Raw genomic sequence first — 27,998 nt, 5'->3', positions numbered from 1 at the left:
CCACTCCAAGAAAAAAAGAAAAGTAGGCTCAACATCATTAGTCAACAGGGAATACAGATTAAAACCACGATGAGACACCTACATATCTATCAGAATGGTTGATGTGAAATGGATGGGTGAGATAGAGGTTGGTGAGATATGAGCAGCCAGAAGTCTTCAAACATTGCTGATGGGAGTGTAAACCAATACAACCACTCAGGACAACTATTTGTCAGAGTTACTTATTAAAACATATGCCTGCCTTGTGACCCAGAAAATCCATCCCCGGGCATGTACCCAATAGAAATTAGTGCTTATCTACACCAGAAACCTGCATACGAATATTCACAGCCACACTATTCATTATAGCCCAAACTGGAAACTAATCCAAATGCCCATCAGCAGGTGAACGGACAAATGAAATTACAATATTCATGTAGTTAAATACTACACAGTTTTAAAGGGAACAGACTGCTGGTATGTTGATACACATAACAGGGATGAACCCCAGAAACATGCTGAGCAAGAGAGGTCAGGCAGAAACAGGTATATGCTGCTGGTTTCCATTTACATGAAGTTCGAAAGTAGGAAAACTGATTTATGGTGATGGTGGTTAGAATAGTGGTTATCTCAGGGATGACTCAAAGGAGTATGTTGGGGGCTGGAAATGTTCTCTCTCTTGATCTGGTGGGTGTATGCATACACATTTGAGCTAAACACTTAGGGGGACTACCCTGGTGGCGCAGTGGTTGAGAATCTGCCTGCCAATGCAGGGGACACGGGTTCAAGCCCTGGTCCGGGAAGATCCCACATGCCGCGGAGCAACTAAGCCCGTGTGCCACAACTACTGAGCCTGTGCTCTAGAGCCTGCGAGCCACAACTACTGAGCCTGTATGCCTAGAGCCCATGCTCTGCAACAAGAGAAGCCACCACAGTGAGAAGAAGCCCGCGCACCGAAATGAAAAGAGTAGCCCCCGCTCACCGCAACTAGAGAGAAAGCCCACGTGCAGCAAAGAAGACCCAACACAGCCATAAATTAAAAAAAAAAAAAAAAAAAAAAACCGCTTAGGAGTGGTTTCAACATTACCGTATGTAAGCTAAACCTCAATTTTTAAAATATATAGAAAAATAGGAATGAATATATATGTGTAATGTAAATATATATATAAATATATAAATATATATATAGGAACTGGGCCACCCAGGCATTAAGCTGATTCGTGGGAGTCGAGTCCTGGTCCTCAGTTCTCTGCCAACCCTCCCTCCCCTGCTCTGCACCGGGCCGCTCCCTGTGATCTTCCCAGACTGTACATGTCCGCAGTCCAGACCCTGAACGGCCGGGCCCGCAGGACAGCGAGGCGAGAACCTGTGCTCCCTGTGTTCTGCTCTTTGGCCCTCTGTCCTAATTAGACCCAGGACTAATATTTACCTTTCATACTGCGAACTGGAAGTGGGGGAGGGCTGGGCAGGGGTAGTGTGGGACCAGCAGCCACTCTAGGCCTGGCACGGGGCAGTTAGGCAGGGGGAGAGGGAGGGCCCTGCCGTGGAGACCAGGGATTTGAGCTGCCCCTGTTCCGGGGCAGGCCGCATCCTGGGAGACCTGGGAGAGAAAATAGACCAGAGGGCTTGGCTCCTCCTCCCAGGCAACCACCACACACAAGCACACCCCCCTGGCTCCCAGACAAGGAAGAGGGGAAATGGGACCCTCCATCAGTGGCTGAGAGGCTGGGGCAAATGCTGGCCGGCCCTGCCCCAGTGTGTCCCGGGATAAGGTGGCCGCTCTCATCTGGCCACACCCTCGCCTCCATTTTCTTATGTGCATGTGGTGATTACAAAAACCTCCCCACTGGTTTACATCCATATAGCTACTCATTATTAAGTTCTTACTGTATATTCATAATCTCCTTTAGTCCTCACAACAGGATACTCTTCCCACTGTACAGATGAGGAAACAGACACACGAGATCAAAACAACTGTCACCGTGTGCTAGGATTGGAAGGAGCCTCAGGAAGATCTTGTGACCCCACTGGCCCAAGTTCGCCTGTGTCTCTGAGAGGGAGGCGTTGGATGGTGGCTACGCTGGTCTTTGCTCTGGGACTTCCTCCCAGACCACCCATCCCTAGTCCCAGGAGGACCTGTCCTCCCAGATGGCGGGGGCGGACTATCTATCCACCTGTCCCCACGGCCCTGACCTGCTGACCTCTGCCTCCTGGCGGATTTCTTCATGTTAGTTCAACATTAACCCAGAGGGGTCAGGACAAGCCCTCAGAGTCCTGGGAGCGGACACACTATGGCGCACGTCCGAGGCCTGTGGCTACCCGGCTGCCTGGCCCTGGCTGCCCTGTTTAGCCTTGTGCACAGCCAGCATGGTAAGGGGGGCCTGGAAGCTGGGACAGGCTGGCGGACTGGGATGTAGGCCCGTGGGCTGGGGTCCCCTGGCTCGACGGAGAGCACAGGCCCGGCCCCCAGCTGGCTCTCGGCTCACTGTGTCCAGCTTAGGGAAGGAGCCAGGTGCTCAGGGCTGGACAGACAGTGACTACTTCTCTCTTGCAATACGGGGGGTGGGCTGGGGGTGACCCATGAAAGGAGGGGGGCTAGTGGCTGCCGTTAGCAGCCTTTCAGGTCCTGCCACCATCCTAGACACCCCCTTTTTGGAAGCCAGCAGGCAGGCCAGGCTCGCTTCCTGCCCCCATGGTGGCTAAGACAGCCTGGGCCCCTGAGGCCGCTGTCCCACGCCCCTTCTCCCGCAGTGTTCCTGGCCCCTCAGCAAGCACTGTCGCTGCTCCAGCGGGTCCGACGCGCCAACAGCGGCTTCCTGGAGGAGTGGCGGGAGGGCAACCTGGAGCGAGAGTGTGTGGAGGAGCAGTGCAGCCGTGAGGAGGCCTTCGAGGCCCTGGAGTCTCCCAGTGCCACGGTGAGGCCCCAGTGAGGGAGGGCCGGGGGTCCCTCCAAGGGGGCCCAGATGCGGGGGCACCAAGGAGGGGCGTGAGGAGCATCACAGCTCTTTGTTGATAACTTCATCTCTGGGCCCCCTTTCCCTGGGCTGCCCTGATGAGCGGCTCAGCCTGTGTAGGAGGCCCCAGTGCCTGGGCTATGTCAAGGCCCCAGGGTACGGTGAGGCTCTGGGACGCTGGGGGGCACGGGGGCCTCCTCAGTCTTCAGACATCTATGTTGGGATCTCTGGAGACCCTGGCCCTGGCCACGTGGCCTCTCAGCTTTAGCTTTGCTGCTGCTTCTGTGCCACCCTTGGGAGGTGGGTCTCTGGTCAGGCCTGGGCCTAGGCCTCAGTGTTCCAGGAGCCCTTTGCAGCTTTCCCTTCCCTGGGGCTCTGCCTGGGCCCCTCTTCTCCAGTCTACCCCACCCAGGGGAATCCCTTTCAATCTTGTCTGGCTGGGGGGCGGGGCGGGAAGGCAGGGAGCTCCCCTCTCCTCAGATACTCTTCTCCGCGGGCTTGGACTTTTAGAAGCAAAAGTAGAAAACTCTGCCACAAACCTCCCCAGAGCATGACCAGGGTAAGGGAAAGGGGAAAGTATAAGGAGAAGACAGGAAGTTTACGAAGAAACAAAACAAAACAGGATCCTACCACAGCCTCACACTCAGCCTTGTTTTTCAGGATGTGTTCTGGGCCAAGTACACAGGTGAGCACTGGGAAGGGTTTGCTCCAGGAAGGGAGTCCTGGGGACCCAAGTTAGGGGGTGCTCCACTCCAGAGAATTTTCTGATCCATCCAATCATCCATTGCTCCACCCACGCCTCTTTCCTTCCTTTCTTCCATGCGCGTCCCTTTCTCTCCGTTTCTGAATGTCATCCCACCCTTCACTTGAACCTGTCCTATCCCTACCTCAATCTCAATGGTGTTTCTGGGTCTTTTCCAGCTTGTGAGTCGGTGAGGAAACCTCGAGAAAAGCTCATTGAATGTCTGGAAGGTGAGGAACTGACATGAGGGTGTGGGGACAGGATAGGAGGGGACAGCCTGGGAGAAGAGCAGAGTAGGGGTGGGGTAGGAGTTGTGGCCCAGGGGTGGTGGCCTCTAGCAGCTGACATTGCCTTTCTGTTCCTGCGGTCAAGGATGTGTCTTTGCACCTGGCTCTGTGCCTGGCAGTCAGTAAGATGATTAATATTGGAGGAACAAATGAATGCAAGGGTAATGAAATAATGTTTAAGGCCTCATTCTCATCGGAGCCCCTGCCCATGCCAATCAGTCTTCCCCATGTCCCCAAGGCAGAGCTTCGATGATGTCACATTCTTTCTCCAAAACCTTGAGTGGCTCCGCATTGCCCCGAGAATAAAGCACAGGCTTCTTAGCCTAGTGAATTTTGCAGGTTCTGATCTTAACCTTCCCTTCCAGCCTTATCTCCCATTGCACCAACCCTGAATCCAGCCCCCCAGCTTGCTGACAGCAAGCACTTCTCTCAACAGGCCAAGATGTTTCTATATCCTGGCCCCTGCTTACATTATCATCTCCCCCTGGAGCAGACATCAGTGCCTACTGAAAACCCCCCTATCCTTCAAGAATTAGTTCAAATGCCACCACCTTGCTGAGCCTTCAAGGTGCATCCTCCCTCCTCCACAGCATTCTGAATACACCTTTAGTATGACAATAGACCCCACAACATGGAACTCTTTAATCACACTGGCCATGCTTTCATTTGTTAAGTAATTTATTCAATAGACATTTCACTAAGCCCCTGCTGAGTGTCAAGCTCTATGGTTGAGTGCTGGGGATTTTAAGAGAATCAGGGAGCTCACAGTTTCATCAGAAAACAAAAATACAAAACATCAAAGTAATTGATGGAAAAGTTCTGTTTCAGGTGCCAAGAGAATTCCAGGAGAGGGAGCATTTCGTTTGCTGGCAGAATCAAGGACTGCTCCCCAGAAGAAGTAGAGTTTTACTTGGATTTGTGGGATGCACTGATGAATAAATAGGAAAGCATTCCAAGGCAAAGGAAAGAGCACGTGCAAAGGCTCTTAGGCACGAGGAGCTAAGATAAAAGGACACCTAGACCAGGGCCAGATTCGGAGAACCTTGTTCACTTTTTCATTCTGCTGGCTATGAGGAGCCACTGAGTATTAGCTCTATGAGGGCAGGGACCTACTTGACTATGACTGTCTTATTCATTGCTGTGTCCTTAGTACCTGGCATAGTGCCTGTCACATGGTTGTCACACAGTGGGCACTCAGTGAATATTTGGTGACTACAGTTAAATGGATTGTAGAACTGCTGGGTACAGAGGAAGTGCTGAGTAAATGCAGGTTAAGGGTCATGGGCCAGAGGTAGCTTGGAGGGAATGGACCGATAGCGCTTTACTAGGAGAGAAGCGGGGACAAATCCTCAGTGTAGGAGACCTGGGCTGGTGTCTCTGCAGGTAACTGTGCCGAAGGTCTGGGTATGAACTACCGAGGGAACGTGAGCTTCACCCGGTCAGGCATTGAATGCCAGCTGTGGAGGAGTCGCTACCCACATAAGCCGGAGTGAGTGATGGGCAGGCCTGTCTGCCAGGGGGCTGAGAATAGGGGGTGAGGAGACACTGGGGGTGGGAGAGACGCCTTCTGCTGAGCAATTTTCTATTCCAGAATCAACTCTACCACCCACCCTGGGGCTGACCTGCGGGAGAATTTTTGCCGCAACCCAGATGGCAGCATCACTGGGCCCTGGTGCTACACTACGTTCCCCACTGTGCAGAGGGAGGAGTGCAGCATCCCTGTCTGCGGTGAGCTGGGGGAGATCAGGTGGGCACGGCCAAGGCCCATGGGTCTTCATGGGCCTGGCAGCACAGGACGGGAATCAAGATCCTGGCTCCCTTTGAGCTGGCGTTAGTTACTGACAACATATTTGAGCTTGTTGGTTAGTGAATTCAGGAGACCAGAGAGAGTTAGCTTCCAGCCTCCCCCACTCCGTCCACAGCCTTTGCTTCCTTATGATCCAGGATGTGGCCCATTCTAAATATGCTTTACTTCCTGCTTGAGGCATTCTTCCCTCCAGGAAGCCCTTCCTAACCATTTCAGTCCATGTACCCTTTGCCGAGCATCACAGAGCAAGCCTCGTACAGTCCAGCCCTGCATGATTCTGTCATCATTATTTCCCATGATGTGTCAGCTAGCTATAGCCATAATAACGCTGCAAACCCCACAAAACCCACAAAATCACAAACAGCCACAAAAGCTGGGGGGCATACACCGATAAGCATTTCTTTCTTTTTTTTTTAAGATTTTTTTTTTGATGTGGACCATTTTTAAAGTCTTTATTGAATTTGTTACAATATTGCTCCTGTTTTGGTTTTTTGGCCATGAGGCATGTGGGATCTTAACTCCCCGACCAGGGATCGAACCCACACCCCCTGTATTGGAAGGGGAGGTCTTAACCACTGGACCTCCAGGGAAGTCCCGCATTTATTTCTTATGTGTCTGAGGTTCAGCTGGGGTGGCTCTGCTGATCTCAGCTGCACTCGCTCACGCGTCTGTGGGGTCCAGATGTAGGCTGGGCTCGGCTGGTGGCCCTACATCAAACAATCGGTCCAGCTGAGCTTGGCTCCTTGTGTGGGTGGGTCCATGTCTGCTCCATGTGTACTCATTGTGGGGGGAGGCTGAAAGGCAGCAGCTTCTTCCATGGGGGTGGCAGAAATACCAAGCAGTGAGCAGACACACATCTTTAAGCCTAGGCTCAGAACTGGCAGAGTCAGCTCTGCCCACACGCCATTGGCCAAAGCAAGTCCCATGATCAAGGCCAAGGTCAAGAGGTGGACCTTTACACCTTTGCTTGTAAAATAACAGGGCAGAGGATGTGGATCCAGGTGGATCCAGGTAGGAGTAAAGAATTAGTGCCAGTAACTCAATCTACCAAACATGGGTTGCTCTTCTTTGTCCTTCATGCATCCCTGTAGGACCCAATGCTGGATGCTGGGGCCAGTCTTAGAGCGAGTTGCCAATCATAGTAACAAAAACAGCTACAGTTTACCAAGCCCCCACCCCGAACACCTATGATAAATATGTTGCAGGCATGCTGAAACTGACCTACTGCCTGTGTAGACATCCTCAGTGGATCCCAGCTATCTTTCCTACTGTGCCCTTGTGAAAACACAGAATCCTTAAACTCCAGGCAGTCACTACCAATAGATTACAGATAGCCCAGGAGATGAAACCTGGTTACTATCTCTGGCTTATAATGCACCAGACCCTTATGCCATATCTTTTGTTTAAATCTCTCAATAACCCTGCAAAAATGCATTAGTAATCCCTTTCACAGGCAAGCAGACTGTGGCTCAGAGAGGATAAGTGACTTGAGGTCTATAGGATAAAGGCCGAAAGGCAGGGATTCACATCCTTTCTGGCTCCATGTGGTCCCACCCACTCTGCTCCTCTGTTTCCTCACCCACCAGGCCAGAAGCGAGTCACTGTGGAGCTGACCCCAAACTCTGGAGACTTCACAGTGAATCTGTCACCTCAATCGGAAATGTGCATCCCTGATCGCGGCCAGCAGTACCAGGGGCACCTGGCGGTGACCACACATGGGTCTCCCTGCCTTGCCTGGGCCAGCGAGCGGGCCAAGGCCCTGAGCAAGGACCAGGACTTCAACCCGGCTGTCCCACTGGTGGAGAACTTCTGCCGCAACCCAGACGGGGATGCGGAGGGCGCGTGGTGCTACGTGGCCGGAGAGCCTGGCGACTTTGAGTACTGCGACCTGGACTATTGCGGTGAGAGGGCAGGGCAGGGGGCATGAGACAGAGGACACAGCCTGGAGGGAATAACAAGAACGGTACCTCCCCTGATCTAAGGCTTACCGCCTGATCTAAGGCTTACCACTCACCAGTGAGTGCATTCATGACACCTGACATTAACCAGGTGGTTGTAATCCTAGCTCCACCTTACAGCTGAGGAAACTGAGCCCCACGGGGTTTGGTTTCCTAGTAACGCAGGTGCGCCTGCGCTCTTAACCTCTACACCAAACGATCTCCGCGGCTGCCTAGGAGCTTGGGGAGGTCAGAGGGTGGGTGAGGAATGGCCTGGCCCAGCCGCAGCTGGTGTCTGGGTCCCCGCAGAGGAGCCGGTGGATGAGGAGGTGGGATATGGGCTAGGCGAGGAACCGGATGCGGCCATAGAGGGACGCACCGCTGCGGACAAGTTTCAGCCCTTCTTCAACGAGAGGACCTTCGGCTCCGGGGAGGCAGGTCAGGCGGCGGCCGGAGGGGCGCGGGGCCGCGGCATGGGGGCGGGGGCGGGTGTTGCAGCGCTTGGCCCCTCACGGTCCCACTGGCTCTGCAGACTGTGGCCTGCGGCCTCTGTTCGAGAATAAGTTGGTGCAGGACAAAACGGAACAGGAGCTGTTCGATTCCTACATCGAGGGCCGCATCGTGGAGGGCCGGGATGCGGAGATCGGCCTGGCGCCCTGGTGCGTGCTCCCTGCCCCCACCGACCCCTTCCGCATCCGCATCCTGCGCCCTGGGAGACTCCTCCGCCCTCACAGGTCTAGGCTCCACAGACAACCTAGCCCAGCACCAACATCTCATCGAACCCTCACCGTCGCCTTTTGAGATTGGGTTTGCTACTTCTCCAAAGCAGATGGTGAAGCTGAGGGTCAGAGCGCTTAAGTGACTCGCCTCAGTGGTGCTGCTAGTGAATGGGTTACACAGCAGGACTAGATTCCTGTTCTTCTGACCCCAGAGCTGTGCTAAGCTGCGCCAACTCTGGCCTGGAAGAAGCTTGATGAGGGCAGGGGGGGTGCAAAAAGCAGGTGGCAGCCCCTCAGTGGCACATATATGCCCCGGTCCCCAAGGACGGGGGGGTCAAGCCGGGGTCTGGGCCCAGCAGGTAGCTCTGTCCAGTTAGTTCTTAAACCTGGGACTTTGCGCTTGTAGGGCTGGGGGAGGGGCAGCCCTCCCACCTCCTAACGCTTCCCACTTCTTCTCCCAGGCAGGTGATGCTTTTCCGGAAGAGTCCCCAGGAGCTGCTGTGCGGGGCCAGCCTCATCAGTGACCGCTGGATCCTCACCGCTGCCCACTGTCTTCTGTACCCGCCTTGGGACAAGAACTTCACTGTGAATGACCTTCTGGTGCGCATTGGCAAGCACTCCCGCACCAGGTACAGAAGTGGGGGCCCGTGCGTGTCTGGCAGGGGTCTGAGCCCCCTGAGTGACTGTGAGGGGCTCTGGTGACCCTGGGCCACGAGAGATATGTCTGTACATCTCCCACAATAGAAAACCCGATAGGCTCTGCTGTAAAGTCTATATGGCCACGTCCTGACTGAAGCTTGGACCTGGGGACAGAGAAACTAAGCCTTTGCAGAGAGCAGAATCCTGGCCTGCCCTTAGCACCCTTCCAGGCACCAGAACACGGCCCAGATGTGACCTCTGATTAGAGGCTGTTTGGATCAGGGCCTACAGGCTGCGTCCCTCCCCCTACCTGCGTGGGCTGTTTGATCCCAAAGCTCTGGGCAACTTCAGGCCAGGAAGAAGCTGCCAGGACAGGAGCCGGCCCTCTCCCCCTCTCTGGTGGCCTGCTGGTTACCCTGACTCCCAGACCCTGAGGGCAGGCAGTTTTCTTCCTCGGGGAACCAGCTGCCCCTCATTGGGTGGCCTACAGCTTCTTTTCTCTGCTGGGGTCTGCACAGCTATGAGCGAAAGATTGAAAAGATCTCCATGCTGGAAAAGATCTACATCCACCCCAGGTACAACTGGAGGGAGAACCTGGACCGGGACATCGCCCTGCTGAAGCTCAAGAGGCCCATCAGCTTCACCGAATATGTCCATCCCGTGTGCCTGCCCGACAAGGAGACAGCAACCAAGTGGGGCGGCCAGAGGGCAGCCGGGGGGTGGCTGGGGGGGCAGCCGTGGGGGTTGGCCAGGGGTCAGGTGGTCGGGGGGCAGCCAGGGGGCTGGTAGCTGAGGGCCTGGGCTGGGTTCTGGGCCTGACTCTGACACCCTATTGCCTTGCTGAAGTTCCTTCCCTTTTCTAGGCCTCAGTGTCTTCCTGCACTGGTGTTTTAGATTCAGGTCTCTAAGGGATGGTGTTGGGGCCAGGAGGTTCCTAGACTGGTCTGTTCTCACTCAGTCCTTCTCCTTTCCCCAAAGGTTGCTCCAGGCTGGATACAAAGGGCGAGTGACGGGCTGGGGCAACCTGAGGGAGACGTGGACAACCAATATGGCTGAGGTGCAGCCCAGCGTGCTGCAGGTGGTGAACCTGCCCATCGTGGAGCGGCCGGTCTGCAAGGCCTCCACCCGGATCCGCATCACCGACAACATGTTCTGTGCTGGTAAAGTCCCCTGGGCATGGCTGGGCAGGCGGGAACAGCAGGGCCTCGGGTTGGGAGGATTGAGACACGTGAGTAGCACAGGCCTGGGTTCAAGTCCTGGCTCTATTCCATTAGGCTGTGTGAGGGTTGAGCGAGATAGTGTATTTAAGGTGTTAGGCGTGGTGCTAGTCACTGGTCAAGTTGTCAGTATATGTGAGCCAGACACCAGCCAGAGGCCACGGGTGGAGGAAAAGCCATTCATTCATTCAGTCGTTCAGCAAATATTTACTGAGTGCTTACTGTGGTCCAGGCAGTATTCCAGGGTGTCCCTCAAGGACCCTAACAGATAGGGTCTCCTGTGTCTTCAGAGAGCTTCCTTCCTAGAAGGAGAGTGTGTCAATAAGCAGATCTAGAATAGCAATCCTGATAGGAGAAAAATGAAGCTGAGTAACGGAGTGAGAGATGGGGATGGGGCAATCAAGACAGAGTGGTTGGAGAAGGCCTCTCTGAGAAGTGATGTTTAAGCAGAGACTAGAAGACATGAAAGAGTGAGCCAGTCTAGAGGAAGTGCACTCCAGACTTGCAGGGACAGCAGGTACAAAGGCCCTGAGGTGGGAGCATGCTTGGCGTGTCTTAGGAGCAGCAGGGAGGCCTGTGTGGCTGGAGGGCAGTAAACACAGGAAGGGCAGCATTGGAAGAGGGGAAAGAGGTGGGCAGGCAGGGGATGGGTGCTTCCTTCAGGGCCTTGAAGGACTTTGGCTTTTATTGAGATAGGACATTATTGGAGACTTTGGGGCAGGTGAGTAAACGATCTAACTTAATTTTTAAATTTTTAAAAATTTTAGGTGATTTCAGACTCACAGAAAAGTTGCAAAAATAATACAAAGAATTCCTTTATACTGTCATCCAGATTCTGCCACCTCCTTTGTGTGTGTGTATTCTGTGTGTGTGTGTGTATTTATACACACACATATACACACTATTTGAGACTAAATTGTACATATGTTGCCTTTTTTACCCATACACTTAATAAGTATTTCCAAAAAAACAGGGATGTTCTCTGCCATAACCACAGTACATTTATTAAATCAAGAAATTAATAATGAAAAAAGAAATTAATAATGATATAATACCTTTGTCTAATTTTTAGACTTCATTTAAATGTTTTCCAGTTGTCCTACTTACTGATGTCTTTTTTAGCAAAAGAAAAAAAAAACGTTTTTCCCACCCAGGATCCAGTCCAGGATCACACACTGTACTCAGTTGTCAGTCTTTGCCTTTCATGATTTAGACATATTTGACATGTATAGGCCAGTTATTCTGTAGATTGGCCTCAGTTTGGCTTTCTCTAAGGTTTCCTAATGATCAGATTCAAGCTAAGTGATGTTGTGTCCTTTTCAGGCATATGATGTCTCTGTCCCATAACTGGTGAGATTAACTCTGACCTCTTGGTTAAGGTGGTGTCTGCATCTGCCATGTTTCTCACTGTAAAGTTCTGTTTTCCTTTTTAAGACTAATAAATATCTTGTGGGGAGAAAGTTGAATACTGTCTGTCCTGTTTCTCATCAAATTGTTCTCCTAACTCTGGTAGCTGCCAAATGGTGATTTTCTAATTCTGTCATTCCTTCTACATTTATTAGTTATCATCTTATTGTAGAAGAATTTTCTTTCACTTTGTCACTGTGGACTCATGGGTCCTTTCTTTATTCTAAGGACTATAATTTGTTACTATCATTATTATAATGTTCAAATTATCCCAAGTTTGGCCAGTGGGAGTCAAAAAAAACCAAACAACCTGGCTTCTGTGACTTTTGGAGATGTCCTGTCAATCTCTGAGTACTTTCTTACTTTCAGCACAGCAAGATGTTCTAGGTTCATCCTACTTGCCTTCTAGTGGAGAATGGTATTTAGAAACCAAGTTCTGGGTGCCAGGTGTGCACATTGTTACTGGGGTGTCATTGCTCCTAGGCCCTCTTAGCAGACAGAACTAGAAAATACATGTATTATGCATATACCTAAATCTATGTCTGTTCTTTCTATCTATTTATCTATCTAAAACCATGAGATGACACTGAAACCTCCCATTGCAATGCAATAGGATTTTTTTTTAAACATCTTTACTGGAGTATAATTGCTTTACAATGGTGTGTTAGTTTCTGCTTTATAACAAAGTGAATTAGCTATACATATACATATATCCCCATATCTCCTCCCTCTTGCGTCTCCCTCCCACCCTCCCTATCCCACCCCTCTAGGTGGTCACAAAGCACTGAGCTGATCTCCCTGTGCTATGCGGCTGCTTCCCACTAGGTATCTGTTTTACATCTGGTAGTATATATAAATCCATGCCACTCTCTCACTTCGTCCCAGCTTACCCTTCCCCCTCCCCACGTCCTCAAGTCCATTCTCTACATCTGCGTCGTTATTCCTGTCCTGCCCCTAGGTTCTTCATAACCATTTTTTTCCCCTTTAGATTCCATATATATGTGTTAGCATACGGTATTTGTTTTTCTCTTTCTGACTTACTTCACTCTGTATGACAGACTCTAGGTCCATCCACCTCACTACAAATAACTCAATTTCGTTTCTTTTTAAGGCTGAGTAATATTCCATTGTATATATGTACCACATCTTCTTTATCCATTCATCTGTCGATGGACACTTAGGTTACTTCCATGTCCTGGCTGTTGTAAATAGAGCTGCAATGAACATTGTGGTACATGACTCTTTATGAATTATGGTTTTCATATGCCCAGTAGTGGGATTGCTGGGTCATATGGTAGTTCTATTTTTAGTTTTTTAAGGAACTTCCATACTGTTCTCCATAGTGGCTGTACCAAATTACATTCCCACCAACAGTGCAAGAGGGTTGCCTTTTCTCCACACCCTCTCCAGCATTTATCGTTTGTAGATTTTTTGATGGTGGCCATTCTGACTGGTGTGAGGTGATACCTCATTGTAGTTTTGATTTGCATTTCTCTAATGATTAGTGATGTTGAGCATTCTTTCATGTGTTTGTTGGCCATCTGTATATCCATACTGTCTTGATTACTGTTGCTTTGTCTGAAGTCAGGGAGCCTGATTGCTCCAGCTGTGTTTTTCTTTCTCAAGATTGCTTTGGCTATTCGGGGTCTTTTGTGTTTCCATACAAATTGTGAAATTTTTTGTTCTAGTTATATGAAAAATGCCATTGGTAGTTTGATAGGGATTGCATTGAATCTGTAGATTGCTTTGGGTAGTATAGTCATTTTCACAATGTTGATTCTTCCAATCCAAGAACATGGTATATCTCTCCATCTGTTTGTATCATCTTTAATTTCTTTCATCCATGCCTTACAGTTTTCTGCATACAGGTCTTTTGTCTCCTTAGGTAGGTTTATTCCTAGGTATTTTATTCTTTTTGTTGCAGTGGTAAATGGGAGTGTTTCCTTAATTTCTCTTTCAGATTTTTCATCATTAGTTTATAGGAATGCAAGAGATTTCTGTGCATTAATTTTGTATCCTGTTACTTTACCATATTCATTGATTAGCTCTAGTAGTTTTCTGGTAGAGTCTTTAGGAGTCTCTATGTATAGTATCATGTCATCTGAAAACAATGACAGCTTTACTTTTTCTTTTCCGATTTGGATTCCTTTTATTTCTTTTTCTCTGATTGCTATAGCTAAAACTTCCAAAACTATGTTGAATAATAGTGGTGCGGGTGGGCAACCTTGTCTTGTTCCTGATCTTAGTGGAAATGGTTTCAGTTGTTCACCATTGAGAACGATGTTGGCTGTGGGTTTGTCATATATGACCTTTATTATGTTGAGGTAAGCTCCCTCTATGCCTACTTTCTGGAAGGTTTTTATCATAAATGGGGGTTGAATTTTGTCGAAAGCTTTTTCTGCATCTATTGAGATATCATATGGTTTTTCTCCTTCAATTTATTAATATGTTGTATCACATTGATTGATTTGCATATATTGAAGAATCCTTGCATTCCTGGGATAAACCCCACTTGATCATGGTGTACGATCCTTTTAACATACTGTTGGATTCTGTCTGCTAGTATTTTGTTGAGGATTTTTGCATGTATGTTTATCAGTGATATTGGCCTGTAGTTTTCTTTCTTTGTGACATCTTTGGCTGGTTTTGGTATCAGGGTGATGGTGGCCTCATAGAAAGAGTTGGGGAGTGTTCCTCCCTCTTGCAATGCAATAGGATTAATTTTAGCTTCTCCCTTTCCACATTTGTAACAGTCTCTGTTGATAATGAGAAATCTGACTCCTATTATCTGTAATGTATTTACTTATTTAGTTAATTCAAGAATACACAGTTTGAGAATCACTCATCCATGGCTGTGAAGAATAATCCTACAAGCTAGAGTTTAGCATTTCTTCATGGTTGTTTCTGTTTTTAGCCTGAATATATATATATATATATATATATATATAAATAGTCACAGTACTGTGTCTAAAAGTAACTTGGGTAATTATTACCCCCTTCCCTGTGTTATTTATTTAAAATACAGTTAGGCTCATTTGTTTCATGATCGTATTCAATTTTGGGTCCTCCCTCCCATCTTTGTTGTTTTTACTTGTTTATTTTTGGACTGTAGGCATACCTTGTTTTATTATGCTTTGCTTTATTTATTTACGTATTTTTTATTTTATTTAAATATAGTTGATTTACAATATTATATTAGTTTCAGGTGTACAACATAGTGATTGTTTTAAATAAATTTTTATTTATTTATTTATTTATTTATTTATGGCTGTGTTGGGTCTTCGTTTCTGTGCGAGAGCTTTCTCCAGTTGCGGCAAGTGGGGGCCTCTCTTCATCGTGGTGCGCGGGCCTCTCATTATCGCGGCCTCTCTTGTTTCGGAGCACAGGCTCCAGACGCGCAGGCTCAGTAATTGTGGCTCACGGGCCTAGTTGCTCCGCGGCATGTGGAATCTTCCCATACCAGGGCCCGAACCTGCGTCCCCTGCATTGGCAGGCAGACTCTCAACCACTGCGCCACCAGGGAAGCCCCCAACATAGTGATTTAATGTTTTTATAGATTATACTCCATTTAAAGTTATTACAAAATAATGGCTGTATTTCCTGTTCAATATATCCTTGTGACTTACTTATTTTATACATAGTAGTTTGTATCTCTTAATCCCCTAGCCCTATCTTGCCCCTCCCCCCTCCCCTTTCCCCACTGGTAACTCCTAGTTTGTTCTCTCTATCTGTGCGTCTGTTTCTGTTTTGCTGTATTTACTCATTTGTTTTATTTTTTAGATTCCACATATAAGTTGATAACACAGTATTTGTTTTTCTTAGTCTGACTTATTTCACTAAGCATAGTACCCTCTAGGTCCATCCATGTTGTTGCAAGTGGCAGAATTTCATTCTTTTTTATGGCTGAGTAATATTTATTATATATATATATATATATATATATATATATATATATATATATATATATATATACACCACATTTTCTTTATCCATTCATCTGTTGATAGACACTTAGGTTTGTGCTTTGCGTTATTGCCCTTTTCAGATATTGGTTTTTTTTACAAATTGAAGGTTTGTGGTAATCCAGCGTCAAGGAAGTCCATCAGTGCCATTTATCCAACAGCATTTGCTCACTTCATGTTTCTGTGTCACATTTTAGTAATTCTTAAAATGTGTCAAATTTTTGCATTATTATTATATTTGTTACGGTGAACTGTGATCAGTGATCTTTGGTGTTACTATTGCAATTGTTTTGGGACATCATGAGCTGTGCCAAGACAGCAAACTGTGTGTTCTGACTGCTCCACCAACCAGCCATTCCCCCATCTCTGTCTCTTTCCTGAGGCCTCCGTATTCCCTGAGACACAACAATATTGAAATTAGGCCAATCAATAACCTTACAATGGCCTCTAAGTGTTCAAGTGAAAGGTAGAGTTGCATGTCTCTCATTTTAAATAAAAAGCCAGAAGTGATTAAGCTTAGTGAGGAAGGCATGTCTAAAGCCAAGACAGGCCAAAAGCTAGGCCTCTTGTGTCAAACAGTTAGCCACTCTGTAAATGCAAAGGAAAAGTTCTTGAAGGAAATTTTTAAAAAAATTTTTCTTCATTGGAGAGTTTATTTTTAAAAATTAATTTCTTGAAGGAAATTAAAAGTGCTATTCTAGTGAATACATAAATAAGAAAGCAAAACAGCCTTATTGCTGATATGAAGAAAGTTTTAGTGGTCTGGATAGAAGATCAAATCAGCCATAACATTCCCTTAAGCCAAAACTTTGAAGCTAGCAGAGATTGATTCATGAGGTTTAGGGAAAGAAGCTGTCTTCATAATATAAAACTACAAGGTAAAGCAACAAGTTATCCAGAAGATTTAGCTAAGATAATTCATGAAAATGACTATACTAAACAACTGATTTTCAATGTAGACAAACAGCCTTATATTGGAAGGAGATGCCATCTAGGGCTTTCATAGTTGGAGAGGAGAAGTCACTGCCTGGCTTCAAAGCTTTAGAGGACAGGCTGGCTCTTTTGTTAGGGGCTGATACAGCTGGCGACTTTAAGTTGAAGCCAATGTTCATTTACCATTCTGAAAATCCTAGGGCCCTTAAGAATTATGCTAACTCTACTCTCCCCGTGCTCTCTAAATGGAACAACAAAGCCTGATGACAGCACATCTGTTTACAACATAGATTACTGAATATTTTAAGCCCACTGTTGAGACATACTGCTCAGAAAAAAAAGATTCCTTTCAAAATATTCCTTCTTATTGACAATGCACCTGGTTACCCAAGAGCTGTGATGAAGGCATACCACAAGATTAACGTTGTTTTCATGCCTGCTAACACAGCGTCCATTCTGCAGCCCATGGATTAAGGAGTAATTTTTTCTTTCAAGTCTTATTATCTTAATGAATACATTTCATAACGCTAAAGCTGCCATAGATAGTGATTCCCCTGATGGATCTGGGCAAAGGAAATTGAAAACCTTCTGGAAAGGATTCACCATTCTAGATGCCATTAAGAACATTTGTGATTTCAATGGAACAGGATAGAAAGCCCAGAGATAAACCCACACACCTATGGTCAACTAATCTATGACAAAGGAGGCAAGGATATACAATGGAGAAAAGACAGTTTCAGTAAGTGATGCTGGGAAAACTGGACAGCTACATGTAAAAGAATGAAATTAGAACACTCCCTAACACTGTACACAAAAATAAACTCAAAATGGATTAGAGACCTAAATGTAAGACCGGACACTATAAAACTCTTAGAGGAAAACATAGGAAGAACACTCTTTGACATAAATCACAGCAAGATCTTTTTTGATCCACCTCTTAGAGTTAATGGAAATAAAAACAAAAATAAACAAATGGGACCTAATGAAACTTAAAAGCTTTTGCAAAGCAAAGGAAACTACAATCAAGACGAAAAGACAACCCTCAGAATGGGAGAAAATATTTGCAAACGAATCAATGGACAAAGGATTAATCTCCAAAATATATAAACAGCTCATGCAGCTCAATATTAAAAAAAGCAAACAACCCAATCCAAAAATGGGCAGAAGACCTAAATAGACATTTCTCCAAAGAAGACATACAGATGGCCAAGAAGCACATGAAAAGCTGCTCAACATCACTAATTATTAGAGAAATGCAAATCAAAACTACAATGAGTTATCACCTCACACCAGTTAGAATGGGCATCATCAGAAAATCTACAAACAACAACTGCTGGAGTGGGTGTGGAGAAAAGGGAACCCTCTTGCACTGTTGGTGGGAATGTAAATTGATACAGCCATTATGGAGAACAGTGTGGAGGTTCCTTAAAAAACTAAATAGAATTACCATATGACCCAGCAATCCCGCTACTGGGCATATACCCAGAGAAAACCATAATTCAAAAAGACACATGCACCCCAATGTTCATTGCAGCACTATTTACAATAGCCAGGTCATGGAAGCAACCTAAATGCCCGTCGACAGATGAATGGATAAAGAAGATGTGGTACATATATACAATGGAATATTACTCAGCCATAAAAAGAAGTGAAATTGGGTCCTTTGTAGAGCCATGGATGAATCTAGAGACTGTCATACAGAGTGAAGTAAGTCAGAAAGAGAAAAACAAATATCGTATATTAACACATATATGTGAAACCTAGAGAAATGGTACAGATGAACTGGTTTGCAGGGCAGAAATAGAGACACAGGTGTAGGAAACAAACGTATGGATACCAAGGGGGGAAATTGGCGGGGGTGGTGGTGGTGGTGGGATGCACTGGGAGATTGGGATTGACATGTATACACTAGTATGTATAAAATAGATAACTAATAAGAACCTGCTGTATAAAAAAACAAAATAAAATTCAAATATTCAAAAAAAAAATTTATGATTTCATGGAAAAAGGTCAAAATATCAATATGAACAGGAGTTTAGAAGAAGTTGTTCCAACCCTCATGGATGACTTTGAGGGGTTCAAGACATCAGTGGAGGAAATAACTGCAGATGTGGTGAAAATAGCAAGAGAACTAGAATTAGAAGTGGAGCCTGAAGATGTGACTGAATTGCTGCCATCTTACGATAAAAGTTTAACGGATAAGGAGAAAGTGGTTTCTTGCGATGGACTCTATTGCTGCTAAAAATGCTGTGAAGATTGTTGAAATGACAACAAGGGATTTAGAACATTACGTAAACTTAGTTGATAAAGCAGTGGTAGGGTTTGAGAGGATTGACTCCTAGTTTGAAGGAAGTTCTTCTGTGGGTAAAATGCTATCAAATAGCACTGCATGCTGCAGAGAAATTGTTCTTGAAAGGAAGAGTCCATCAGTGGGGCAAACTTCATTGTTGTCTTATTTTAAAACATTGCCATGGCCACCCCATCTTCAGCACCGCCACCCTGATCAGTCAGCAGCCATCCACATGGAGGCAAGACCCTCCACCAGCAAAAAGGTTACAATTTGCTGGAGGTTCAAATGACGGTTAGCATTTTTTAGCAAAAAAATATTTTTTTTTTATTAAGGTGTAGTTGATGTACAATAAGTTTTAGGTATACAACATAATGATTCACAATTTTAAAGGTTATATTCCATTTATAGTTATAAAATATTGACTGTATTCCCTGTTTGTACAGTATATCCTTGTAGATTATTTATTTTATACATAGTAGTTTGTATGCAACAAAATATTTTTAAATTCAAGTATGTGTATATATATTTTTTATTCATTTATTTAGTTATTTTTGGCTGTGTTGGGTCTTCGTTGTTTCACGCGGGCTTTCTGTAGTTGTGGTGAGCGGGGGCTACTCTTCGTTTGGTGCGCGGGCTTCTTACTGCAGTGGCTTCTCTTGTTGCGGAGCATGGGCTCTAGGCCCCTGCATTGGCAGGTGGATTCTTAACCACTGCACCACCAGGGAAGTCCTGTATATATTTTTTGACATAATGCTATTGCACTCTTAATAGACTATAGTATACTGTAGACATAACGTTTATATGCACCAAGAAACCAAAAAATTCATATGACTTGCTTTATTGTGGTCGTCTATAACCTAACCCACAGTATCTCCAAGGTGTGCCTGTATTAACATGGTCTAAAAATCAGATTCTTTATACAGGTACACTCAGAGAATGATACTCCCCTTTTCCTCCTGTCCTGTTCCCACCTCCTTCCTTTGCACCCCATTTCCATCCAGGCCCTGCAGTTAACCAGTCTCAGTAGTTTGAGGTTTATTCTTCTTCTGTTTCTTTTTGCACAAATGAGCAGACACATGCATATTTTCTTATTTTTCCCTTTTCACAGAGTAGCACAGTATAGATATTCTTTTGTACTTTGCTTTTTTCACCTAATGTATCCTGAAAATTCATTCCATTTTGGTTATAGAGCTTTTCCTTATTAAAAAAAATTTTTATATGTCTGTGAGTCTGTTTCTGTTTTGTAAGTAAGTTCATTTATATCATTTCTTAAGATTCCACATGTAAGTGATATCATATGATGTTTGTCTTTGTCTAACTTGCTTCATTTAGTATGATAATCTCTAGGTCCATCCATGTTGCTACAAATGGCACTATTTCATTCTTTTTTGTGGCTGAGTAGTATTCCACTGTGTGTGTGTGTGTGTTCGTGTGTGTGTGTATATATATACACACACACGCACATCTTATATCATCTTTATCCATTCATAGAAAACAAACTTACCACACAAACTTACCGTTGGTTACCAAAGGGGAAAGGAGAGGGGAGGGATAAACTAGGAATTTGGGATTAGCATATACAAACAACTATATATAAAATAGATAAATAACAAGGTCCTACTGTATAACACAGGGAACTATATTTGATATCTTGTTATAAACTACAATGGAAAAGAATATGAAAAAAATATATGTATAACTGAATTACTGCTGTACACTAGAAACTAACACAGCATTGTAAATCAACTATATTTCAATAAAAAAGAAAATTTTATAGTCACATTAGGAGGATGTATGATAGTGTCTTCAACCATTTCCTGTGTATGGGTATTTAGATTTCTGATATTTTGTAATTGAACATCTTTTTATATGCTTAATGACCATTTTTATATCTTTTTTTGTGAATTGTCTGTTCATGTTTTTATGGTCCATTTTTTGGTCCCTCTCCCATCATTTTTAAAGAGTTCTTCATATGTTAGTGATTTAGGCCTCTATTTGTGATATACTTTGCAAATATTTTCTTCCAGTTTCTTTTTCTTTATCCTTTATTATTTTTTGGCCATCCAATTAAATTTTTTTATGTAGTCAAATTTATTAATCTTTCATTTTACTGCACCTGGATTTTGAGTCAGAGTTAAAAGAACCTTCCTTATACCCAGGTCATAGAGAAATTCACTCATATTTTCTTCTAGTACTTGGTTTCATTTTTCTACACTCCGATCTCCGAGTCATTTGGAGTTTATTCTTGCATACGATGTAAGGTATGTATCTAATTTATCTTTTTCTAAATGGCTAATAAGCTGTCTCTATACCATTTATTAAAAACTCTGTCTTTGGGGACTTCACTGGTGGCGCAGTGGTTAAGAATCCACCTGCCAATGCAGGGGACACGGGTTCGAGCCCTGGTCCGGGAAGATCCCACATGCCGCAGAGCAACTAAGCCCATGCGCCACAACTACTGAGCCTGTGCTCTAGAGCCCGCGAGCCACAACTACTGAGACTGCGAGCCACAGCTGCTGAAGCCTGTGTGCCAAGAGCCCATGCTCACAACAAGAGAAGCCACCGCAATGAGAAGCCTGCACACCACAACAAAGAGTAGCCCCCGCTCACCACAACTAGAGAAAGCCCACGTGCAGCAGCAAAGACCCAATGCAACCAAAAATAAATAAATAAAATTTAAAAAATACTAAAAAAAAAAAAAATTCTGTCTTTGCCCCAGTAATTTGAGATGTTGCCTTTATCACATACTAGGTTTCTATGTGTGCTTAAGTCTGTTTCTGGACATTCTGTTTGGGTCTTCTGGTCTGTTGTCTATTCTGTTAAAATGTTGTCTTGTTTTCATTATAGAGGCTTTAGAGTATGTTTTAATATCTGGTAGAGCTTGTCTTGTAGTTTTTCTTTTCCAGTGTTTTCCTTGCAATTCTTGCATGTTTGTTTTTCCACATGAATTTTAGTATCAACTTATCTAGCTCTATAAAAAACTTGTGGGTATTTTTATTGGGATTACATTAAAGTTATAAATTAGGGAGAACTGACTTCTTTTTGATGTTGAGCCATTCTATCCAAGGACAAGAAATGTCTTTCAATTTGTTCAAGTCTATATTGTATCTTGTGCTACAGTGTCTTCTCTTATGGTTTTTTTCCTCCTTGGCACCTTATTTTATATATTTGTGTTTTCTTTCTTATTTTTCTTGAGTAAATTAGCTACTGATTGGAAACAAACAAACAAAATACCTAAGAATTTGACTTATTAATTAGGCTTATTATTTTTCTATTTTGTACCTCATTAATTTCTGCTTTGATCTTAATTTTTTTCCCTTATGCTTCCTTTTGGTTCACTTTGCTGTTCTTTTTCTAAAAGCTTTTTGAGCTGCCAATTTGGTCAATTTATTTTTTATTTTATTTTATTTTTAAAATTATTTATTTGGTTGCGCGGGGTCTTAGTTGTGGGTCGCCAGCTCCTTAGTTGTGACACACCGTCCCCTTAGTTGTGGCATGTGAACTCTTAGTTGTGGCACGCATGTGGGATCTAGTTCCCTGACTAGGAATTGAACCCAGGCCCCTTGCATTGGGAGCTCGGAGTCTTATCCGCTGCACCACCAGGGAAGTCCCTGGTTAATTTATTTTTGATCTTTAATTTTTACTGAGTAGGGCTATGAATGGAAAACACCATTCATGGAAAACACTATGTTTGTTTGAATTATTGAATTATGTTTGAATTATTTTTTTTTTTTCGAAACTCTCTAATTTCAGTGTGTATTCTCCTTTCACTCAAGAGTTAATAGGTGGTTTTAAAATTTCCAGATGGGAGGGCCCTTTAGCATTTTGATTTTCAGTTTTGCTGCATTATAATCCAGGAATATAGTTTGTAATATTTCTACTTTATGGAACTGATTTTTCTGAGAACCGTTTGATCAATTTCTGTGAATGTACATGTGCTTGAGGTGTGTAGATGTGTTCTCCTTTATCCACGTGTAAAGTTCTATATATATATAGATATAGATATATATAGATATATATATCTATATAGATATATATATATATATCTCCATAAATGTACCTTATCAGTTGTTATTTAGGTCATTTATATCCTTGTTTATTTTCAGTTCACTTGATATGTCTTGTACTGAGTTTGGTGTGTTGAATTCTATTATTAATGTATTTCTGTCTATCTCCTTGCATCATTTATAGTCTTTTACTTTATAAAGGCAGTTGCTGTGTTATTTGGTGCAGATATTTATAACTGTTAATTATTCATTGTGAATTGTGGCTTTTAGCACTAAAAGTGTCCTTCTTTATTTTCAACTTCAGCTTCACTATCCCTGCTCTCTGTTTCCACTCTCCTGATATACTTTTGTCCATCCCTTTAACTTTAGCCTCTATGAATCACTTTGTTTTGTCTCATGTATAGTATCATTGAGTCTTGCTTTGTGAGTCAAATTAAAAATCTTTTTGTTTTTTAAAAAGTGAGTTAAGCCCATTCATATTTATTGATATGATTAATAGAATTAGTATCTCATATGATTTTGTTATTTTTATGTATATTATGTTTCATTTACTGTGTTTTATCCCTGTGTGATCTTTTCTTTACTTTTCAAATAATTTCATATATTTAGTAAGGTTTGCATTTTTGTTCTACTCATTATCTTTGGTCTTACACCTTTTTGAAATGCCGTTAGTTTCTTATATTCTTTTAGTTGTTACAATCAGTGAGTTTACTTTCCTCTTTCTCTTCTCCTCTCATACTTTTAGTTGTATTTTTTCTACTTGTCAGGCAGTTAATCAGTCCTTTTGCTGAAGCATTCATCTCCTGGTTGGATGAAGCTTGTCCACTAGTCGATTTTTCAAGAAGGGTTATGGGTATAGAATTTCCTGAGTTTTTATGTGTTTATAACTGGTTTTCTGTAGCCTTGACACCTGAAGCTCAGCATGATTGAGTATAAAATCCATGGTTCACATTTTCCTTCCTTGAATTTTTTGAAAATATAGCTTTATTGTTGCTTGCTTTTTGTATGTTGTTTTTGGAATCTGATGCCAGTGTAATTCTTTTGCTCTTATAAGGGAGCTGGGTTTTTTGCTTGGAGGCATTGAAGGTTTTTTCTTCATCTTTGAAGTCTCAGTTTTTTTAGGATACGTCTTAGAGTTCAGTGTTTCAGATCAGTTTTGCCAGGTTCCCAGTGGATCCTTTCAATATGCACATCCAATCTTTTATTTCTGTCAAGTTTTCTTGGACTATATTATACATATTAATTCTGTTCCATTGCTTTCTTTTTCTTCTTGAGGGACTCATTTCTTCAGTCTGAGTTCCATTTCGACCACTTTCTGCTTTTAATTACTTCCCATTGTTTTGTCCATTTATTTTTTTTATTTTTATTTTTGGCTGCATCAGGTCTTAGTTGCAGCACGCAGGATCTTCGTTGCAGTACGCGGGCTCTCTAGTTGAGGCATGAGGGCTCAGTAGTTGTGGCGTGTGGGCTTCGTTGCCCCGCGGCATGTGGGATCTTAGTTCCCTGACCAGGAATCAAACCTGCGTCCCCTGCATTGCAGGAAGGATTCTTTACCACTGGACCACTAGGGCAGTCCATGTCCATTTATTTTTAATTTTTGAATTAAAAAATTTTTTTGATTTATTTTTATTTATTTTATTTTTGGCTGGGTTGGGTGTTTGTTGCTGCACACGGGCTTTCTCTAGTTGTGGCGAGCGGGGGCTACTCTTCATTGCGGTGCGTGGGCTTCTCATTGCAGTGGCCTCTCCCGTTGCGGAGCACGGGCTCTAGGCGGGTAGGCCTCAGCAGCTGTGGCACGCAGGCCCAGCAGCCGTGGCTTGCAGGCTCTAGACACAGGCTCAGCAGTTGTGGCGCACAGGCTTAGTTGTTCCATGTCATGTGGGATCTTCCCAGACCAGGGCTTGAACCCATGTCCCCTGCATTGGCAGGCAGATTCTCAACCACTGTGACACCAGGGAAGTCCCTAATTTTTGAATTTCTGATTCATTCTTTTTCACATACCAAAAATTTGCTTGAGGATATTTAATTCAGTTAGTTTTCTTGTTTCATGGTTGTGTTTGGGAAAGAATTTTTGTTAGCTAAGGTATTTTTGTTCTTATTGTTTTCCTATAGTATCTTGGTATAGATCTACTTACTTTTCATCTATTTCATCTATTCATTTTGTAGATTTGGGGTTATTTACAAGATTCCTAATTCATTGCATCCACTTCTTTGATCTAGTGGATATTTTTCCCTCCTCATCTCCACACAAGTTTTGATATTAGATGTACAGTTAGATAAAGTGGTTTGAAGTTTGGGTGTTCTCTGTATTCGAGTTATGTTGAAGGTGTGGTTTTTGTGTAGCTTTGTTGTTGTTCTTCATGTTGTTTGTGGAGGATATGTGGAGACATTTGGATAAAGGTAACTGCCATAATTCTCATTATTCTCTCACCTGTCAGTTTAATGTGTTTTTTTTAAGTCATTCTGCTTATTGGGTGGAGAATGGATTGTAGGCAGCAAAAGTAGAACTAGGGAAACTAGTGGTTCAGGGGAGAGGTGTATGTGATGGGACCAGGTGCAGAAGTGGTGAGGAGTGGTTGGATTGGGGATGTACGTTGAAGATTGAGCTGGCAAGGTTTGCCTAAGAATTGGATGTGTGGGGTGAGGAAATGAGCAGAGTCAAGGATGGCTAGGAGTCGTCACTGGACACTCACCAGCAGTATCTCTTGAAGGGGAGAGTGGCTGGAGTGTGAGCTATACCCCTCCCTGAGTACTGCTGTTCTCTCTCAAGGTTACAAGCCTGGTGAAGGGAAACGAGGGGATGCTTGTGAAGGCGACAGTGGGGGACCCTTTGTCATGAAGGTAAGCTGAGTTCCCAGAAGGCCAGGAGCTGGTGGGTAGATCCTTCTGGGGTGGATGAGGAGGGACCCAAGTTTTCAGAAACAATTGCTTGACAGGGTAATACTGACACTACCTTTGACTTGACTCTATTGGAAATCCCATGTTTCTTCCTCAGAGCCCCTTTAACAACCGCTGGTATCAAATGGGCATCGTCTCATGGGGTGAAGGCTGTGACAGGGATGGAAAATATGGCTTCTACACACATGTGTTCCGCCTGAAGAAGTGGATACAGAAGGTCACTGAACGGTTTGGAAGTTAGGGGGCCACCCACATTCTAGGCTCCTCACTGCAAAATCACAGAAGCCAATCCAGTGAAAGAATTATTTTTGTGGCTTGTTCCTAAAACTATATTTCTCAATAAAAGTGACTCTATCACTGAGCCTCAGTGCTCACAGTGCTGTTCATGGGTAGCTCAGGAAGAGCCAATCCTACTACTGGACAAGCAGGACTTAAAGAATCCACCACCCCTAGAACAGGGTCCAGTGAGAGGGGAGATGGCAGCCTGAATTTATGAGCATTTAAAATGTTCCAGACTTGGGGCTTTAATAGATTATTTCATTTAATCCTCACAAAAGGTAGTAAACTGAGACTTGGAGAAGTTCCTTGTCCAAGGTCACATGGCTAAGAAGGGTCAAAGTCTGACTTGAAATATAGGAGATACTGAAGCCTGTGCTTTTAGCCACTCTAGGCTGTGAAGAGCTGTGCTGGGACCAGAGAAGAGGCTGGAGGAGGGTAGGCTAGTGAGGCGGGGAGTAGTTACATCTTTCTTATGTTATTAAAATATCAGATCTGTGCCGCCCAAAGGCTCAGTATTTTAAGTGTCTTCACTCCCGAGGGTTGTGGGATAGCAGTTCTGAGTAGGGGCCCTAGCACCAGACTGCCTGGGTTCATATTCTGGCTCCAGCCTTAAAAGGGATAATCATGGGAATTCCCTGGTGGTCCAGTGGTTAGGACTCCACGCTTCTAATGCCAGGGCCCAGGTTCCACCCCTGGTCAGGGAACTAGGATTCCACAAGCCACGCAGCATAACCAAAGGAAAAAAAAAAAAAGGGGAGGGGATAACCATGGTTAAGTCACTTGACCTCCCTGAGCCTCGGTTCCCTTAGTATAAGATGTATATAATGACATTACTTACCTAATAAGGTTTTGAGGATTAAACGAGGCCATTTGCATGTGTACTTAGCAAAATGCCTGGTACCTGGTCAGCTCCCCGTTATGTCGCTGCTGCTTTTATTCTCACTACTGCCTGGCATGGTGAAAGTTCCTCTGCCACGTCCCACTTCCCTCTCTGGTCTCTGAAATAGCATAGTGTTGAAGTTGCTGCTTCCTGGAGTTTCTACTCTCACAGCAGTTATCAGACTTGAGTAATTTGTTTTTCAGAGAAATGGGAACAAGAAGATGTAGAAGTGGATTCTTACAGGGTTTGGGCAAAATCTTAGGAGTCACAGAACTTTCAAAATGCCTTTTCACAGCACATTCTTCAAGGTTACTGCTGGCAGAGGTTACTGTCTGGGATGGAGCACGGCTCTGACACATCGTTGCCCTTCCATGTAGCTCCAGAGTTTCTAGCTGACATTGGTGTATTGCGCTTCCTGTTGGGTGCATTTATGACTCGGGGAAGGAGGCACTACAGCCTACGATAACGCGTGACAGCGAGTTGCCACTGGTGTGAGGTGCTGATCACTTGGTGACCGTCTGGAGGACTGTTGAGAAGTCTCACCCCTGGGCTTGGAGGGGGGTGGAGGACGGGTGCCTTGTGGTCACCTTCTCGGCCTAGGATCTAAGATGTTTCGATATCATGGCTTAAAGCAGGAAGGGACTTAAGGTAGGTAACCTTTACCCCCCTCCCCTCCCCTTTTTTTCAATTCCCATTTTTTAATACATCAGGGAAGAGAGAATTAGGACTGAGTTCTAATTCTTCCTCATTCTTCGGTTCTAGTTGACCAGAAAGCAGGGTAAAACTGGGAACTCAGTGAGCTTGCAGGATCTTGACAGCCCTGAGCTTTAACCAGAGCACGGGGAAGGGATTAAAAGTTAGTTGTAATACCCCAAAATCTGGTTTTTAAACAAGGGCGCACGTTCTCACAAGACTGCTGGACTTTGGTTTTTCAAATTAGCTGTGCTAATTCCAGACCCAAGCACAGCCATTCTTTCTAAATGTGTTCCTTCTCCACAGCAACCAACTCCTCTATCTTCCCTTCAGTGAAGGCCTACTTCCTGTGTGCATTATAAGGGAGA

At 44.5% G+C, this 27,998-nt stretch overlaps 1 protein-coding gene and 1 long non-coding RNA gene across 3 annotated transcripts; both read left to right on the top strand.

Moving 5' to 3' along the window:
* The first annotated feature begins 1,915 nt into the window (after window positions 1-1,915).
* F2 (coagulation factor II, thrombin) lies at window positions 1,916-26,139 on the top strand. 2 transcript variants are annotated; one of them, XM_082340206.1, is made up of 14 exons: window positions 1,916-2,349; window positions 2,731-2,894; window positions 3,594-3,618; window positions 3,855-3,905; window positions 5,346-5,451; window positions 5,554-5,690; window positions 7,356-7,670; window positions 8,016-8,144; window positions 8,239-8,365; window positions 8,887-9,054; window positions 9,640-9,756; window positions 10,043-10,224; window positions 25,651-25,721; window positions 25,876-26,139. In XM_082340206.1, the coding sequence occupies exons 1-14, from the start codon at window positions 2,271-2,273 to the stop codon at window positions 26,017-26,019; spliced, it is 1,815 nt and encodes a 604-aa protein (XP_082196332.1). In that variant the 5' UTR covers window positions 1,916-2,270; the 3' UTR covers window positions 26,020-26,139. The 2 variants fall into 2 exon arrangements, with proteins under 2 accessions (XP_082196332.1, XP_082196331.1); XM_082340205.1 differs by having other exon boundaries at window positions 1,919-2,349; window positions 9,583-9,756.
* Window positions 10,238-18,572, top strand: LOC309605031. Its single transcript, XR_014231218.1, has 2 exons — window positions 10,238-14,434; window positions 16,372-18,572. It is a non-coding gene; the product is annotated as an uncharacterized lncRNA (long non-coding RNA).
* Window positions 26,140-27,998: the final 1,859 nt, after the last annotated feature.

The sequence above is a fragment of the Balaenoptera borealis genome (assembly GCF_965194805.1).
Source record: "Balaenoptera borealis genome assembly, chromosome: 11".
Taxonomy (NCBI): Eukaryota; Metazoa; Chordata; class Mammalia; order Artiodactyla; family Balaenopteridae; genus Balaenoptera; species Balaenoptera borealis.
This window is presented reverse-complemented; position numbering and strand designations above follow the sequence as displayed.

Coding starts and splice junctions, on each gene's coding strand:
- F2 (XM_082340205.1), top strand. CDS start 2,271: ATGGCGCACGTCCGAGGCCTGTGGCTACCCGGCTGCCTGGCCCTGGCT. Junction 3,619..3,854: donor GTTCTGGGCCAAGTACACAG/GTGAGCACTGGG, acceptor GGTCTTTTCCAG/CTTGTGAGTCGGTGAGGAAA. Junction 9,055..9,582: donor GGCAAGCACTCCCGCACCAG/GTACAGAAGTGG, acceptor GGGTCTGCACAG/CTATGAGCGAAAGATTGAAA.